The 18859-nt window shown below is 45.8% G+C and overlaps 1 protein-coding gene across 8 annotated transcripts in view; it reads right to left on the reverse strand.

Annotated features, from left to right (window-relative positions):
* Positions 1-18859, reverse strand: part of KDM2A (lysine demethylase 2A) — a 361653-nt gene that overhangs the window by 153625 nt on the left and 189169 nt on the right. For all 8 annotated transcript variants that reach the window (XM_069980774.1, XM_069980773.1, XM_069980770.1 and 5 more), the window contains one exon: positions 12842-12925. In XM_069980774.1, coding sequence (XP_069836875.1) covers positions 12842-12925 — 84 coding nt within the window. The remainder of the gene's footprint in view (positions 1-12841; positions 12926-18859) is intronic.

Here is an 18859-nt window from a genome sequence, read left to right on the forward strand (position 1 = left end):
GCAGAGAGCCAATCACAGCAAGGACAGGGCAGGGCTGTCATCCTTGTGTGATGAAGCAGAATTGACTAGCTGAACGCTGCAGGGGCAGAGCTAGAGCCAGCTTACTGTGAGTGTATGTGGGGGTGAGGCGATGCGATCAGCCGGGAGAGAGCAGGAACAGAGCAGACTACAGAGAGCAGGGAGTCGGCTTACTGTCTTCTCATGCTGGGATTGAGGGAGGATGCCTTCAGATGGGAGAGCAGTGGGAGAAGCAGGGATGAAGACAATTTACTATATGTGCTGGGGAGCATGCGATCAGCAGGGAGAGCAGGGGAAGTAGCATGGAAGGGAGCCGACCTCCTGTTGGGGGAGGGTGCCATTTCATCATGCAGGGAAATTGTCTGTCAAGGGAGGACACATGATCCAGTCTCGGAAGGTGAGGGCCAGGAGGAAGGAGTGTGTCGGGGTTGGGGGAGTCTAACTCATTTTGTGCTTAGAGAGGAGGTGAGTTAGCAGAAACAGCTCCAAAACGGCTCAGAACCAGTAATTACTTGTATTGAGCAAAGTATAAAGCTATGGGTGGGCTACTAAACACTATAAAAAAGATTTGGGGGGAATACCCCTTTGAAGACCTAGCCAATTGTTACTTTTGCGTTTTCATTTTTTCCTCCTCGCCTTCTAAGACCCATAACTCTTTCATTTTCCCACCTACAGGGCCATGTGAGTGCTTGTTTTTTTCAGGAGCAGGTGTACTTTGTAATGGCATCTTTCAGTCTGCCATAAAATAAATGACAGAAACCCCCAAAATTTCATTTATGGGGTGAACTTGGGTCAAAGAATGTTATTCCGCAAATTTTTGGGGGGCTCCATGTTTACGTAATGCACTTCACAGTAAAACTGGCATTTTTCCTTTATTCTATAGGTCGGTCTGAACACAGGGATATGCATGGTTACTAGGTTTTCTAACGTTTTACTATTTTTATTAGCAGTAAAACTTTTTTTTTTTTTTGCAAATAGGCATATTTAAAATGACTGTATTGTGACTCCTATAGCGCTTTTATTTTTTCACCTACAGGGTCGTATGGGGTGTCATTTTTTTGCGTCATGATCCCTAGTTTTTATTAGTAACATTTTTTTCTAGATCAAACGTATTGATCGTTTAGTTTTTTTATACAAAAAAATGGCATTAAAAAAGGTAATCTCTGCATTTTTTTAGCGTTTTTTTTGTCACGCCGTTCACCGTGCAGGAATAGTATGTTTTTACTTTAATAGATCAGACAATTATGCACGCTACGGTATATAATATGTTAATTAACCCCCTCCCAACGTTGCACTGTAAATTTACGTCGCTGCAGCCTATGCCTGGTGCTGCAGCGACGTGAATTTACTGCAGAGGATGACACAGGCTCTACGCGGCGGGTCCTGGCTATCAGCGATAGCTGGGGACCCGCCACAACTCTCAGCATCGGAGCCGCGCTCCGGTGTCCATCGGGGCTCTGCAAACTGATCTCAGAGCCCCGATGGTAGCCATAGAAACCGAAAGCCGGAGGCCGGCAGGGACATAGGACAGAACGCACGCCTGTCAGCTCTGCCGCCTCCCCTCTCTCCCCTGTTATAAGATAGAAACAGCGGCAGGGGACATCCGACAAAAGAGGCAGAGCTAGGGAACCTCAGCTTATGGGATCTTTATGATCCTATAAGCTTATGTAAAATCAGGACCTGGGCATTGAGGCATCAATGATCCCAGGTCGTGAAAGGGTTAACTTTATTACTTTCTATGTGTTTTAAGTATGAAATGGGAATTGGGGTTGATTTTCACTTTATTGGGGGAGGGGCTTTGAGGCATTTTGTAAAGCTGAGCTGCAATTAATTATTGCCACCGCTTCACAATGAAAACAGACAAACCCTATTAAATGTATAGTGCAGTACTGAATAACCAATTGGCACGAGTGCTGTATGTCAGTATTGCGCTGATCAATTACCGATTAGCTACCCTGTGGATAGCTCATCAGTGCATTTTGCCAAGAAAACCTCTTAATTTGCTACAAACACACACCATATACGCAGCGTATTTTCTGCTGCGATGCGCAACAGATACGCAGCAGATAAGATCTAAATAACTGAACACAGCATCAAATCTGCACCATCAAATCTGTGCCATGTGTGACGCTCGGCCCAGGACACTTAACAGTTAACATCTCCCTCACATTGAGATCTGACAGGCTATATCCAGGTAGCAGCTCCCCCTCCAGTGTGTGCTCATCACTGCTGCTGCTGCCGGGTGGCTCTGGAAGCTACACGCACAGCGAGCCCTGGCCCCCCTCTCCCGCACATACAGTGGCTGCAGGGTTCAGTAATGGGTCGGCACCTCCTCACTCCACTGGGCACCGCACTCTGTCCTATCTATCTCCAATCTCTCTCTCTCTATCTCTCTCTCTTATATCTACCTATCTATAATCTATCTTAGATAGATCCATAGCTATTGCAAATAATATAGGCAGCACTGTGGGTGCCAGCAGACGAATCATAGACCTTGGATCAAATCCGCTAGTAAAAAAATACTCCGCAGCACTCCGATGGTAGTACCATCGTGAAAATGTGGATTTATTCCATATAATGATGGCTTGAGACGTCGAAACGTCGTGTTCCAAATGGGTGTGGTTTTCAAAAGGGAGTGTAGCTTTAAAAGGGGAGTGGCATAATTATCGTTCAATTTATCGTTACCGCGGCAACATGTACAATTAATCGCGATATTAATTTGGGCCATTATCGCCCAGCCCTACCTGTATAACAATAAAGCTGTCTGCACTGCAGTAGTACCTTCCCATACAGGTCAACCCCTTTGTGCTGCAGCTAGTTTGGGCCCTAATGACCAAGCTCCTTTTTCAATATCTGACCAGTCTCACATTATGTGGTTATAGCTTTGGCTGTCTAGGCATGATGGGAATGGTAGTTTTGCAACAACTGGAGAGCCAAGGTTCCCTACACCTGCTCTAACGTATGCCAACGATTCTGAGATTGTGGTTTTGAGACATATTGTACTTTATGTTCATGGCAAAGTTTGGTCACTTTTAGGGTACGTTCACACTTACCGGATCTGCAGCTTATTTTCTGCTGCGGATCCGCAGCACATTTCATTTAAATAACTGAACACAGCATCAAATCTGCACCATCAAATCTGCTTCGGATCTGCTGCAGATCTGCTGCGGATCCTGTAGGTGTGAACACACCCTAAAGAATCAATCTTGAAGTATTAGGAGCATTTTGTCTTTAAGGGTGCCTTTACACCTACCTGATCCGCAGCGGATTTCATGCTGCGGATTCGCAGCGGATCTAGTGACATTTATGCCTAAGATAGCACATACTCGGAGCGGGATTGACATCCCGCTGTATGTGCTTTAACCCCCTGCCGCCCGCAGCCTCGCAGCCCACCGCCAAGAGCATCCATTAACTGCTCGGTGACGCAGCTGCATGCGAGGCTCCCGGCTACGATCCCGCTCAGCCAATCAGTGCATGGCAGCACTGATTGGCTGAGCGGGACCCTCACATGCAGCTGAGTCGCCGAGCAGGTAATGGATGCTCTCGGCTGCAGGCGGCAGGGGGTTAAAGCACATACAGCAGGATGTCAATTCCGCTGAGAGTATGTGCTATCACAGGCATGAATAGCTGCGGATCTGGTAGGTGCGAAGGCACCCTAAAGGTGCTGGAGGGAAGTATTCACCATTTGGCCGTAAAAAATGTAAATAGAAATAATATATTAATTTGGATAAGCTTATTACAAAGAATATGAAAGCACCCCAAACTTTGTAAGGGTAGCTTCACACTTACCAAAATCAGCTGCGAGTCCTTGTACTTTGAAGTTCAATAGGGTTACATACCCACAGCGGAATTTTCATTCCGTTGCAAGTATGTAACCCGGTCCCTTTAGCCCACCGCACCATACATTACCTGCCCGGCGCTGCGGCTGCATGCGAGGCTCCCGTCGGTCCAGCTCAACCAATCAGTGCTGCCGTGCACTAATTGGCTGAGCAGGACCAATGGGAACCTCACATTTAGCCACTGCACCGAGCAAGTAATGTGGGCTGCGGGGGTTTAAAGGGGCCGGATCACATATGTAATCCCATTGAACTTTACAGTACAAGGATTCTCGCAGTGTGAAATCTGCTGCAAATCTAGTATGTGTGAAGCTACCCTAAACCAGGTTCTCCTGAGTACAACGCTACCCCATAAGTGAGCATAAATCACTGTTTGGGCAAACAGGGGGCTTCAAAGGGAAGAAGTGGTGAATAGCATTTTCAGTACAGATTTCTGGGTGCCATGTGCATTTGCAGTGCCCCTGTAGTACCAAAAAGAGTGTCATCCCATCTTGAAATGTACACCTCTCAAAGAATTAATCTCAGAGTATAGTGAGCATTTTGTATTTTTTCCCAATAATGTGTTCGTTCAGTTGGAAATGACGCACAGGAGAGAAAAATGCACCCTAAAACTTGCAATGCAGGTTTCTCCTGAGTACATATGTGAGCATAAACAACTGTTTGGGCACACAGCAGAGCTCAGAATGAAAGGCGCATCATCTAGCATCTTTAAAGAGTCACTGTCGTATTTTTTTTTTTTTTTGCAGAAATCAATAGTCCAGGCGATTTTAAGAAACTTTGTAATTGGGTTTATTAGCCAAATCTGCCATTATCTGCATGTAAAAAGCCTTTTCCCAGGTCCCCCCCTCCTTCCTCTTTTTCATCCACTCTGAAAAATCGGAAAATTGTGACTTGTTGCAGGAGACGTACCCTGTCTGCTCTAGGGAGAGGGGAGGGGGGAGGAGGAAGGAGGGAGTTAGCCGGCAGCAGAAAGCAGATAACAGAGGATTACAGGCACGGAGCTGGGTGACAGCTGTAATCTGAGCTCAGACAGGTCACTGGTGACTGTCACAAGAGATATCCCGTGAGGGATTTGTAGATTAACTCTTTGTTGTCCTGTTTTGGTCTTTTCTTTAGCTCTCTCCATAGGAGAACAATGAAGACAGGGGGGAGAGCTTCAAACGGATTTTTCATGATAAAAATGCATTTTTCGGATAATAAACCCAATTACAAAGTTTCTTAAAATCGCCTGGACTATTGATTTCTGCAAAAAAAAAAATTCACGACAGTGACACTTTAAGGGTGGGTTCACACGTATCGCATCACACTAGATTTCACGCTGCGAGTTCTGCAGCTAAATCCGCTGTGATCCTGGGTCCTATCATTTTGTAAAGGTTTACATAATTACAGCAGAATTTTTATCCCACTGCAAGTATGTAAGTCTCATCTCCCTTAACCTGCCGCAGCCTACAGCACGGACAGGTAAAGTATTCATCAGGCCGTGGCGTGTTAAGGTGGATGGGGCTTTACTTAATCGCTGCGGGATGCAAAAATTCCCCTGCGAATTTGTAAACCTATACAAAATGACAAGACACAGGATTGCAGCGGATTTCACTGCGGAACTCATGTACGTGTGAAACTAGCCTTAAAGGAGAAGTCCGGCCAAAATTAATTTTTGATATGTTGTTACTTATGAAAAGTTATACAAATTTCTAATGTACATTAATTATGGGAAATGCACATATAGAGCTATTTCCCTTAATTTAGTAGATCAGGAAGTGTTAGAAATATCTCTGAAGAAGTGACGTCACGACCCAGGGTGTAATTCCTATGGAGTGTCCAGCAGGGGGCGCTCTCTATATAGAAGTCTATGGGACTTTATTGTTTCTATGGGTTTCTATGTAATGTAATGTAATGTAATGTAGTGTACAGTGCTTTATTGAATGAATACATCTATGGAATACTTTGGGGAGCAAGTGTCCTTGCTCCCCAAAGTATTGCATAAATGTATTCATTCAATACACAGTAAGCCCGCCGATCCGCCGCATTTCCGCCGATCCGCCACACGCTGATCCGCCGCATTCCCGCCAATCCGGACCATATACATTGAACTACAGCTCCCATCATCTGCTCCTAGTATGAACAGGTGATGGGAGCTGTAGCTGGGTAATGGATATGACATGCCGCCGGGCGCAGGGGGGGAGCCGCTCAGTACACAGGAGCGCTCCCCCCTCCTCCTCCTCCTTCCGTGATAACTTCCGCCTATAGCAATGCTGACTCCCTGCCTGGCCGCCGCTCTCCGCTCTCCCCCCCATACATACCGGCTCCCGATGCATCCTGGTGTCCGCGCTGATGCCGGGAGCCGGTATATGTGAGCGGAGAGCGGCGGCCAGGCAGGGACTCAGCATTGGTATAGGCGGAAGTTATCCCGGAAGGAGGAGGAGGAGGGGGGAGCGCTCCTGTGTACTGAGCGGCTCCCCCCTGCGCCCGGCGGCATGTCATATCCATTACCCAACTACAGCTCCCATCACCTGTTCATACTAGAAGCAGATGATGGGAGCTGTAGTTCAATGTATATGGTCCGGATCGGCGGGAATGCGGCGGATCAGCGTGTGGCGGATCGGCGGGAATGCGGCGGAAATGCGGCGGATCGGCGGGCTTACTGTGTATTGAATGTATTGAATGAATACATTTATGCAATACTTTGGGGAGCAGGGACACTTGCTCCCCAAAGTATTCCATAGATGTATTCATTCAATAAAGCACTGTACACTACATTACATTACATTACATTACATAAAAACCCATAGAAACAATAAAGTCCCATAGACTTCTATATAGAGAGCGCCCCCTGCTGGACACTCCATAGGAATTACACCCTGGGTCGTGACGTCACTTCTTCAGAGATATTTCTAACACTTCCTGATCTACTAAATTAAGGGAAATAGCTCTATATGTGCATTTCCCATAATTAATGTACATTAGAAATTTGTATAACTTTTCATAAGTAACAACATATCAAAAATTAATTTTGGCCGGACTTCTCCTTTAAGGTAGCTTCACAAGTACCAGAAAGTCGCTGCAATGCCCAATACTGTCATTTGCCATGGGTTCACATTAGGGCTGGGCGGTATACCACAAAAATACCGATACCGTCACTGGGGTCGGTTAACCGACCTCAACTCTGCCAGGACGGTATCTGCGGTAATTTTGTATTTTTAGCTCCCAGAGTACCCTCTTTCCTGTATCCTCAGAGCGCTCCTGCACGCAAACTCGCGGCCCGGCATGATCGCTGCACGTTATGTGCAGGGACGCCCATATCAGAGCGGGAGTAGCAGCAGGGTCCCGGTGAGAATGCCCGGGGGCACAGCCGTCCCCCCGCACCCGTCCAGTCCGAGCGCCGGCCCTCCCCCCGTCCCGCTGTACTTGTCCTGGCTGGCGTCCCTGCACACACAGGACATTAACATGTGCAGCGCTCACCGGCCGGAGGATGTTAACGTCTTGTGTGTGCAGGGACGCCGGTGTGTGCGGGGGAAATGGAGGAGCAGCAGGGTCCAGGGGAGAATATTCCTGAGTGCACAGCCTTCCTCCGCACCCGTCCTGTCCAGTGTCCCTGCACACACAGGACATTAACGTTCAACGCTTGCTGGCCGGGACTGGTGCCGGTCCCCCCCCCCCCCATCCCCCGGTCGCCCCCCCCATCCCCCGGTCGCACGAGCACTGCACATGCTAATGTCCTGTGTGTGCAGGAAGGAGGCCATGTCACAGCTGAAGGTGGAGGAGCAGCACGTGGGGGCGGCTGTCCTGTAGTTCCCTCAGTAACAGTACAGGACTATAATATAGGAGGGATAATTGGCTGCAACAAGCAGGATAATAATTGGCTGCTGCAGCCCATGCATTCCTTCTATGTTACAGCCCTGTACTGTTACTGAGGGAACTACAGGTCCCAGCATGCAGCTTTCTGTATAGTAATACACCCCTGCCCGCCCCCCTATACAGCAATACACCCCTGTCCGCCCCCCCCGTATAATCATACACCCGTCCGCCCCCCTGTTTACCCATACACCCCTGTCAGCCCCCCCCCCGTAGTCATACACCACTATCCACCCTCCCCTGTATACTCATACACCCCTGTCTGCCCCCCCCCTGTATACTCATACACCCCTGTCTGCCCCCCCTGTATACTCATACACCCCTGTCCGCCCCCTCCGTATAGTGATGCACCCCAATCTGCCCCCCGTATACTCATACACCCCTGTCTGCCCCCCCCCGTAGTCATACACCACTATCCACCCTCCCCTGTATACTCACACACCCCTGTCTGCCCCCCCTGTATACTCATACACCCCTGTCTGCCCCCCTGTATACTCATACACCCCTGTCCGCCCCCTCCGTATAGTGATGCACCCCAATCTGCCCCCCGTATACTCATACACCCCTGTCTGCCTCCCCGTATAGTAGGGCAGAGAGATAGATAGAGAGATAGATAGATAGATTGTACTGTACTGTCACCTGTATATACTATATACCCATCATATATACTCTGGGTACCTATAGTACATGGCTATATACCTGTATATAAACGTCCTGTAGTGTGTACATAGCTGTATGCTGTATATCTGTATATACACGTCCTGTAGTGTGTACATAGTTGTATGCTGTATACCTGTATATACACGTCCTGTAGTGTGCACATAGCTATATGCTGTATACCTGTATATACACGTCCTTTAGTGTGTACATAGCTGTATGCTGTATATCTGTATATACATGTCCTGTGGTGTGTACATAGTTTGGGTTGCTGCTCATTAAGTTACTGTACTTTTTTTTAACTTTATAGAAACAAACTATCCCCAGTTTGGCACGGCCAAGTGGGTGTGGCTTGTAAAAGGGTGTGGCTTACAAAGGGGGCGTGTCATAGTTATCGTCCAATTATCGTTACCGCAGCTACATATGCGATAAACCGCGATATTAATTTAGGCCAATATCGCCCAGCCCTAGTTCACATGCTCACAGCGGATTTTTTTATTGCGCTGTGAGTATGTAAAGCCTCATCCCACTTAGCCCACCCTGCCCAAGTAATTCATTACCAGGCCGCATTTGTTTACTTCCTGTGATGTCACATTTAATATTTGTTTAATGTTCCTTCCACTAAACATGATCACAGGTGAGGTTATCAGGTGGGTGGGGCAGGTGTCCCTCGTATGGGCTGGCTGGCATTCCACATTGGTTTAAGCCCTGCTCCTATAGGCGGAGCTAATACTGAAGCTAAGTAGAAGCTGTAGCAGTAAGGGCATCATGACATGGAGGAAAACAGGAGTTGCTAGCTAACTTGTTGGAGTCTAATGGTGCGTTTACACAGAGATTTATCTGACAGATTTGTGAAGCCAAAGCCAGGAGCAGTCTATAAACAGGGAACAGGTCATAAAGGAAGGACTGAAATTTTGCCTCTTTTCTAATCCATTCCTGGGTTTGGCTTCCAAAACCTGTCAGATAAATCTGTCAGTGTAAACGCACCATAAGGCCCTATTCACACATCCTGTTCCTGTCCGCAATTGCGGATCCGCAGAAAAATAGGACCAATGTATTTCAATGGACCCATACACACATCCGTGTTGTGTACTGGGCTGCAATCCGTTCCGCAAAAAAAAAAAAAGGACAGACCCTAGTACGGACAGTAACTGACACATCCAATACAACTCTATGGGGTCCGTATTTTACGGATGCAATACGGATGCAATACGGATGAAAATTTGCGGATTGCTTACGGATTCAAAATTGCGGATTGGAAAATATACTGACGTGTGAATAGACCCTAACACTACAAGGCAACAAGGCTAACCACTGTACCACCCACAAGGTAGCCATCAGCCCCTGCTCTCCTCCATTCCATGCTGCCCTTTCTGCTGCAGCTTCTACTGAGCTCTAGTATTACCTCAATCTACAGGGATAGGGCTAACATTACAGGAAGTAAAGAAATGGCAAGCAGAGTGGTCATGTGACTGAGACTGAAAACACAAGAAGTGCTAGAAATAAATAATAAAAGTGTATATAGAACAAACAACACCCACAGGTGCCAATGCAATGCTAGTTTAAAAAACTCTGGACAACCCATTTAATTTTTTCAGGTCTTTCATCAGTGGCTGGCTGCATTTAATTTCCGCAGGGCCACTGCTTGTGGAAGAGATTGTACATTTTCTTTGTTGTCTATATAAACACAATGAAAATCAACAGAAGAAATTTGACCAAATGCAAAATCTAAATAATAAGGAAAAAAAAAAACACAGCCTCTGTACTAAGATCCTACCCTAGGCTATGTGCACACACCGTACAGTATAAACTGCAAATTTTATAGTGTTTGTTTATACTAATTTACACAGCAGCAGCATACACGATATGTATGAACCTACGCAAGAATTTAAAATTTAAAAAACGCAAGTGGTTAAAATGCATTTTATTATTAAATCAAACTTGCAAACAAAACATATGGCTTCTTAGACCATACTCTTAGGGCCCTATTACACGGGACGATCCAAAAATTGTTTGCATGTCATTGATTTAGATCTGAACCTAAAATTATCGCTAACCATTCCCTGTAATTCCACATTTGTTTGCTCAAGTTCCACATTCGTTCACTAATCGTTCAGTGTAATTGCACACTGTTCATAGCTTTGCTGGGATCAGAAGGAATAAACCATCGAAACGATCGCAATAATGTAACTAACGACCATCGCTCTGTGTAATATGGTGAACGATTTCAGGTTAAAGGGGAACTACGAATAAGAAAAACTTGTTTTCTATTAAAAGTACATTGAAAGTTATATAGATCTGTCTATATATTTTATTACTGTATCTGTGCGGTTCTGCCACACTGGTAGCTGATAGAAAGGAAGTGAAAAAAATGGCCCCTGTGCCAATTCACATTGTCTCCTGCTCCTTCTGCTCTCCCCCCCAGGAGACAAATATTCCATGCCTCTGTCTCACATGGTGTGTGTTTGCTTAGGACAGGCAGATGATGCAGACGGGGGCTTGGCTGGATCCCCCAATCCTCTGAGTGATTCACAATCTCGTCAGGCCAGAAGCAGGTGCAGCACTAATTTTACCGATTGTCAGCTGAGGGAAAGCATTGCATTCTGGGAACTGATCAACCAGGAAGAACAGAAACACAAAAGAGAACAAACCCCCCCCAAACAAATGGATTTTTGGTAGTTTCAAAACTGGGATAGACTGGTAAGTAATGCTATATGCTTCTGAAGAAGTTTCATTTTTTTAACCTCTACCTGGAGTTCCCTTTTAACGATAAACATTTCATTTGGTTAGTCGTTAAAAAATCGCTCCGTGTAATAGGACCCTAATGGTACTTTTACACGGTGCGATAATTCGCCCGATCGCACGATTAACGATTTTGAATGAACAATGCTTTTTTTTATAACGATCAGCGTTTAGACGGAACGCTACATCGTACGGAAAATTCGCTATGCGATCGTTTAAGCCTACACATAGGGGAAATCGTTGAAAGAATGTTTACACTGAACAATCTGCAAATTTTTTGCGAACGATCTACGATGATTTGTGAACATGTTAAAAGATCAAAATGAACGATTTTTTGCTCGTCGTTTGATCGTTCGCTGCGTTTACACATACGATTATCGTTCGAATTTGACCGTTATCGTGCAAAAACTAACGATCAATCGTCCCGTGTAAAAGTACCATTAGACCAGATCATCAAAACAATTTAAGGCAGTGGTAAACCATTGGACAGAATTGACTTATCCCTCTCCTCCTTAGTTCTTAGAGACAGGAAGTGTTCTGAAAACTGCATTTTGAGAATCCTGCCTTAGGACTCTTCTAAGCCATGTACAGATATCGTGCAAGGAGTAAATTTTTCTTCTGAAGTTTGTGAATGTCTATATAAAGCTCTCTAACTTTGAACAGACTGAGCTAGGTCAGGTCTGCATCATTATTTAAGAAGATACATTACAAAATGATGACACCTTTTAAAAGAAACACATCACGTATGTAAGTATTTGAGAACAGGAAAGTATACCATATTTCTAGCATTAACTTACATATAAAACAGGATCACTAATTGCTCAATTTTGTTTTTTAATTTAAAAAAGAAAAAACAAAGTATGTAAAGACAATATCCAGGTGCCCAGTATAATCAAAACTACTATACCATCATATCATATACAGTACTGTGCACACGCGTTCAGCTTATATAAAGAGCTACAATGACATTCACAAACATGTACGTCAAAGTTTTAGGGGCTCCTCAGAGCCAAAACCATGCCAGATACAATTGGGGAAGGAACTGACAGTGCACAGCAAACATCCTGTCCAGTAATCCCATTAACCATCCCTGCAATCAGTATCTCTCCAGTTGGAAGTGGCTGATACCAGAGAACAGCAGCTTGCAATTTATTTATAGCAAGTGTGATCATTAAATACAAGTCTCCCAACTCTCAAAACATGGGAATGTTTAGGTATACATATCTGTGAAAGCTCATCAATAGCTTCTTTATATAACCAAACCACTGCATACAAGCGCCAGCAGACATTGCGGAACTTTTCTTTACATTCAGACTACTTTATATTAAGTAAGGACTGCAGTTGAAACTCTTCTGCATTACCTCTACTCAGCAAGTTTTAATGCTACACCAGAGACTTCAATGACAATTCAGCTACATCTGTGTGTGTTGCCAATGGCTTAGTACATGTACATACAGTTGAAGAGTACACATGCTAAAAAACAGGTTCCAGAACTTGCCAAAAGAAGTGGTGAAGATTCAGTCATCTCATAAGTCACTTTCACTTACAAGAAACATAATACAATGCTATGAATCAAATTTCTTTCTACCCAAAGGCCTTTGCAGATGACTGATTAATTTAATGGGCCCTACGAGCCTGTCACACGATTCATTTTATCAACAATATCTCAGAAAGAATATCCACCACCATAGCCATATGGAGGGAAATTAGAAATAAAACATGCAGAGTGGACTTACCTGCTGCCTTTTGGGCCACTGAACAATGGGGACTCCAGTGAGTGCAAGCTCAGGTGGGTCATGTATGTGTTCCTCCAGAAGCTTCTATGACCCTCCATAGAGAAAAGGAAAGAAAATAGGAGGGGTGGGTTTAGTGTGTAAAAACATAAGCGGCAGCAATACATGTAATAACATGAGGTGTCAAAGACAGAGGCTACGCTACCCTCTAAGCTAGCAAAAGGGCAATGTATCTGTTTTAGCGAGCTTCATGGGGAAAAACTGATTAGGTGATCAAGAGATACTCATTAACAAAAAGGAAAGGAGAGACATGACAGGTAAAACACTGAGGCAGACAAGGCTGCCTCCTCGGAAAGGGAGAGGGGAGCACAAATGGAAACAGACAGGGAGTGACACACAGACACATCCCTCAAAGCAAAGAAGAAAAAAAGGAGCAGCTGCTACGCATGCAGAAGCAATGCAGGTCGGACAGACAAGAGACACAGATGCCACAGACCACTCACCTCTTGTGAGCACTGACCAGCAGCACATTTCCTGCTGCCTGCCAGCTCAGTCAGTGGGAGGTAGCTGGGTTGCTCTGCAGTCCTCATGCAGTAGCCCTGGTGACTGTGCAGCCAGTCCCAGCTCCACAGCCAAGCGTATTGGCTCTTGGTTGTCTCATGCTGACCCTTCTCTTTGCAAGTCCCTCCTGGCTGTCTTCACTTGCTGCTTACACACTCTTCCCAGCAGTGCTTTGCAGTAGGCGGGGAGCAAAGTCACACACAAAAGAGGGGGAAGGGGGTGACAAACCCATGGAGGGAAGGAAACAGGAGGAGGTGGAGTGGGGAGATGTCTTCCTGATTGGCTACAAACTAGACTCTCCTCCCTCTGCACAACTGTCCTGGCTTCCGTCTTTCACCCCAGGGTAAGGAAATGCAGAGCTGTCCTGCAGCACACATGCCCACAGTGGTGAAGGAGGGGGGCTCCCTTCTCAGCCCTATTTCTGAATCACAAGGCACGGCTCGGGTGACATGTCAGCTTTTCGGTGTGGTTCTGCTAGAGCTGGCCCTCCCTGGGTGGCAAAATCAGCACTGAACCATCTGCTACCCCTAACAGATTCCAAGCACACAGGGCATGGTGTTACAGAAAGCCTTAAGTTGAGCATTAAATTCGCCATTATTTAGAGTGTTATTGGGGTGTGCAGTCACCATAAGGTCAATTCTGTGCAGACAGCTGTCTCTCAAACAGCACTTCTGAACCATTTGTAAGAATCAATTCATGGTCCCAAATAGAGATGAGCGAATCTACAATAGGAATCAAGTGAAGTGCTTAGTTCCTATCAGGATTCTGCTCATCAGGCTGCGGGCTTTGAAGTTTGCTCCACTTTGTGCTGCTTCTCCCTGGGTGCTGGAAAAAGATGGATACATTCCTGTGAAACTTCTCCCAGTTTCCTAGGACTGGATCCATCTTTTTCCAGCACCTGGAGTTGCACAGAGCAGCCTGTTGAGCAGAATGCAGATAGGAAAAAAGCGCATTGCTCCTTTCCTACTGTAGATTCGCTCATCTCTACTGCTGACGCTGTTAGATGTTTTTCTCCAGTGCAAACAGCCAAAGAAGCTCTACTAAGCCACTGAAGCATAGGAGCTGTGGGCTGTAATTCCTTCCTAATAATCCAAATATGTTAACACTTTCGGCTCTCCCAGCATCATATTAATACATGATGCCAGGTGATACTGCATCCACTGCACAGGTTTACGCTCCATAGGGTCAGTGGATTAGGGAGCTTGAGAATAAGGCTAAATTCACATGTCTGTAGTTTTGTGGACCATATGGACGGGAAAGCCTGTAATGGCGAGTTTGCCCGTCCGGCAATATCATCATGCCGGAAGCGAATGAGCAGTTAAATTCTCCACAGCACAAATGTGTGAATGTAGCCTTAAGCCTACACACTTGACATGCCGGATCCAGCTAATCTTTGCTTTAGAGTACGTGCACACTACGGAACTTCCATGTAGTCTCCAAGGGATTCCGCTGGGCAGCCCGCGCTTGAAGTGCCGCTCGTAGACATATCAACTCTTTGTGGAAGAATTCGCCAACAAATATTGAGTCTATGGAACGGGTGTAATTTCAAGAGGTCGTCGCATGGCGGAACTCACTTGAAGTCTCTGTGGAAATTCTCACCTGTGCACGTACCCTAAAGCAGTAATTTTCAACCTTTTTTGAGCCGCGGCACACTTTTTATACTTAAAAAATCCCGGGGCACACCACCAACCAAAATGCCACAAAATGACACTATAAAACAGTACATATTATACATATAGTTAATAATATAGATTCTAAATGTATTTATACTCACTCATATACTCAGTGTGAAACCTGGGCCTGTTTTCTTCTCCCCCCTGTGCTTCTCTCCTGTGCTTCTCTCCACCATACTTCTCCCCCCTGTGCTTCTCTCCACCATACTTCTCCCCCCTACTTCTCTCCTGTGCTTCTCTCCACCATACTTCTCCCCCCTGCTTCTCTCCAACATATTTCTCTCCCCCCTGCTTCTCTCCGCTGTTTCTCTCCCCCATCCCCATGTTTCTCTCCCCCCTGCTTCTCCCCCATCCCCAGGTTTCTCTCCCCCATCCCCATGTTTCTCTCCCCCCTGCTTCTCCCCCATACCCAGGTTTCTCTCCCCCATTGTTTTCTTCTGTTTCACAGGGGCACCATAGTTTGGGGAACTTTCCCCGCGGCACACCCAACCATGTGTCGCGGCACACCGGTTGAAAATCACTGCCCTAAAGCACCCAAGCAGTGGTGGACTACCACTGTAGCAGCACCATCCGGGGGCCCCGTGCCCGAAAATGTAATGGATCGGGCCCCCTGAGCAGACACTTGCAGTGCCCAGCAAAAGGGCCCAGCACTTTCAGCTCAATGCAGGGCTGTGATTGACAAGGTCAGGGGTTCCTCACCATGTGGCAAATGTGAAACGGGATTCTGTATTTTAAATGGGTCAAAAGAATATTCCATCTGTCACTCAATCAATTGTGAGACCAAAGGGGTAATATATTATGCAGTTTGTCCATGCAGGAAAATCTACGTAGGTATGACATCACGTCAGTTGAAACGTCGAGTAGGAGAACACATTCTGGATATACGAGCAGCTAAAAATACGATGGATCTTTCTAAACTCAAAGACAATCCCTCGACATTTTAAACAAGTTCATAACTGTGATGAAACATTACTAATGTTCAGAGGCATTGATCGGATCTATAATAACATGCGCAGAGGCAGTAGTGTAGCTACCATGAAGGCAGGGAAGGCGACTGCTATGGGGCCCTTGCAGGAAAGGGGCCCTTGCAGGAAAGGGGCCCTTGCAGGAAAGGGGCCCCAGAAAGCCTGCTCTGCCTTCATGGTAGATATGCCACAGACAGCCGCCTACCGCATCCCCAAAGGGCCTGGAGATGAAGAGGGATCCAGCATTGTACTCTTTAGCCCGCTCACTGTAGTTCAGGGTGAGCGGGCTACAAATCAGGAGAGGAAAAGAGGAGCAGGACCTGCCAGGTCCTGCACGGCACAGAAGGAGAGGACGAAGGACCTTATCACATGACCCAAAGGTCCTCAATACTTCTGTGTGAAAATCAGCAGACTACAGGAGGAGGAGGGGGAAGCCTGGGAGTTGTAAGTGTGGAGTCTGTGTATGTATGTGTATCAGTGACTGTATGTATGCATGTATGTTATATATGTATATGTTAGTGAGTATCTACTGTAGCTATGTATTTTTGTGTGTGTATGTGTCAGTATTGTCTGTGACAGGGGTGTATATGTCAGTAGTGTCTGTGACAGGGGTGTATATGTCAGTAGTGTCTGTGACAGGGGTGTATATGTCAGTAGTGTCTGTGACAGGGGTGTATATGTCAGTAGTGTCTGTGACAGGGGTGCATATGTCAGTAGTGTCTGTGACAGGGGTGCATATGTCAGTAGTGTGTGACTGGTGTATATGTCAGTAGTGTCTGTGTCAGGGATGTATATGTGTATATGCCAGTAGTGTCTGTGACAGTGGTGTATATTTCAGTAGTGTCTGTGACTGATGTATATGTCAGTAGTGTCTGTGACAGGGGTGTACATGTCAGTAGTATCTGTGACAGTGGTGTATATATGTGTGTATATGTAAGTAATGTCTGTAACACTGGTGTATATGTGTGTGTTTGTGTATGTCAGAAGTCTCTCAAGTGACTCACAGGTTTGCTCCCAAAGATGTTCTGCAGCAGCTTCTATTAATGCTGGGCTCTAATAAAAGAACCCACCATTAAAAGAAAATACAGCAGATAATATTTCTGGTTCAGTATTTCTTATTACACAGAGATGATTTCCCTGTGTACATTCTACTCATGGTGTATACATCAGCACTAGTATAATCACATTCTAGTGTGAATGTGTGTATGTCAGTGGTGTATCTGTATATATGTTAATAGTGCCTCTTTGTGTATACATGTGCGTCATTGTGTGTGTTTGGGAGTTGGCCATAAATGGTGGGCGTACAGGATTCATGGGGCCCCATACAGTTTTTTGCTATGGGGCCCCATGAATCCTAGCTACGCCCCTGCGCGGAGGAGATCTGAAACAATGTATGGCCCAGAAAAAAACAAAATGGATATACCTCTTGAACACAGTAACCCCATTCGGATTAAATGAAGGTAATAGCTTTGGGTCCTTCTTGTAAAATCTATATATCTGCCTATAACCCCTGACTTGTCCTCTCCATGACTTCCCTTCATTTACTTATTGAACATCTTCGTCTACAGGATTTTGGATCCTGTTTTATGTTGTCTCTACTCATGTTCCAGTGGTACTAGGTAGTCCGCAGGAGTCTATTGTTCCGCTTCTGTCCAAGTAAGGGGCTTGACTTTTCTTTATATTACTTGTTTTAAGTTTTTTTTCGGCCTTCGTTTTTTAACCATTCTTACATTGTACCTTTAGGGACATTTTATCATTATATAGAATAAAAGATAGTTTTTATGTCTCTAATTTTTCTGTATGCTTGTTAGCATATGGTTTTAGGTTCGAAGGTTGGTCAACCCCCTATATCCCATACTCAAAGAAATGGACACAAAACATCGGCTTTGGACCTAATACGATCCCGAACAACTATATCTCACACGTTCTTGTGGTTATGCTCCGTCAATGCTCAATATTGGGTATTTCTACCCATAATCTTTTTTTTTCTATCTAATTATATGGTACTGTGGCAGTGGGCATGGTGCAATATGTATATACCCCCCCTTTTTTTGTATTTAATTTTTTGGTACTGTGGCATTGGGCATGATGCAATATGTATAAAAATCAATATATATACACACCCATAAACAGATCCCCAACAAATAGGTGGTAATAAATTAAACAATACAATAAATGTCCACAATACGAGTGTAATGGAGTTAATTTACACAAGCGAAGCACTGGGCATTGGGCATGTAATTAACCAATATTATGCATATTGTCATATAAAGTGCATACAGATCCACAATTACATGCATAAATACTACTGGTATATATAATGTTAATAAAGGAAAACAATACATTTTCTTAATTTTTGGTCCTGCATTTTTCGTTAGTGGGGTTGTTCCCCCTTTTTCTTTTTGGTTTGAAGGTCAGGAGCCAGTGGCTCCAGGCCCTGCCAATCACTCCAGCAGCTCTCCGGGACCAGCCGCACGCCCAGCCAATCACTCCAGTGCCCCCCCCCCTGCACACAGTGTCCCCGGCAGCACCTATCCCCGTACACACAGCAACCCCCCCCCCTTCCCCCCCCCCCTGGTGGCAACCCTCCCCCCACACACAGCACCCCACCGCCAGACACGCTGTGTCCCGGGCGGCACCTATCCCCGTTAACACAGCCCCCCGCCCAGTGCACACAGCATCTCCAGCGGCAACCCTCCCGCCCCCAGACACCCTGTGTCCCCAGCTGCAACCCTTCCTCCACAGTGGCCCCGCCTTCCACAGCATCCCCAGCAGCAAACCCACACACAAAGAGCATCCCCGGCCCACCCCACACACAGGGG

This window comes from Dendropsophus ebraccatus, chromosome 8 (assembly GCF_027789765.1).
Source record: "Dendropsophus ebraccatus isolate aDenEbr1 chromosome 8, aDenEbr1.pat, whole genome shotgun sequence".
NCBI classification, from domain to species: Eukaryota; Metazoa; Chordata; class Amphibia; order Anura; family Hylidae; genus Dendropsophus; species Dendropsophus ebraccatus.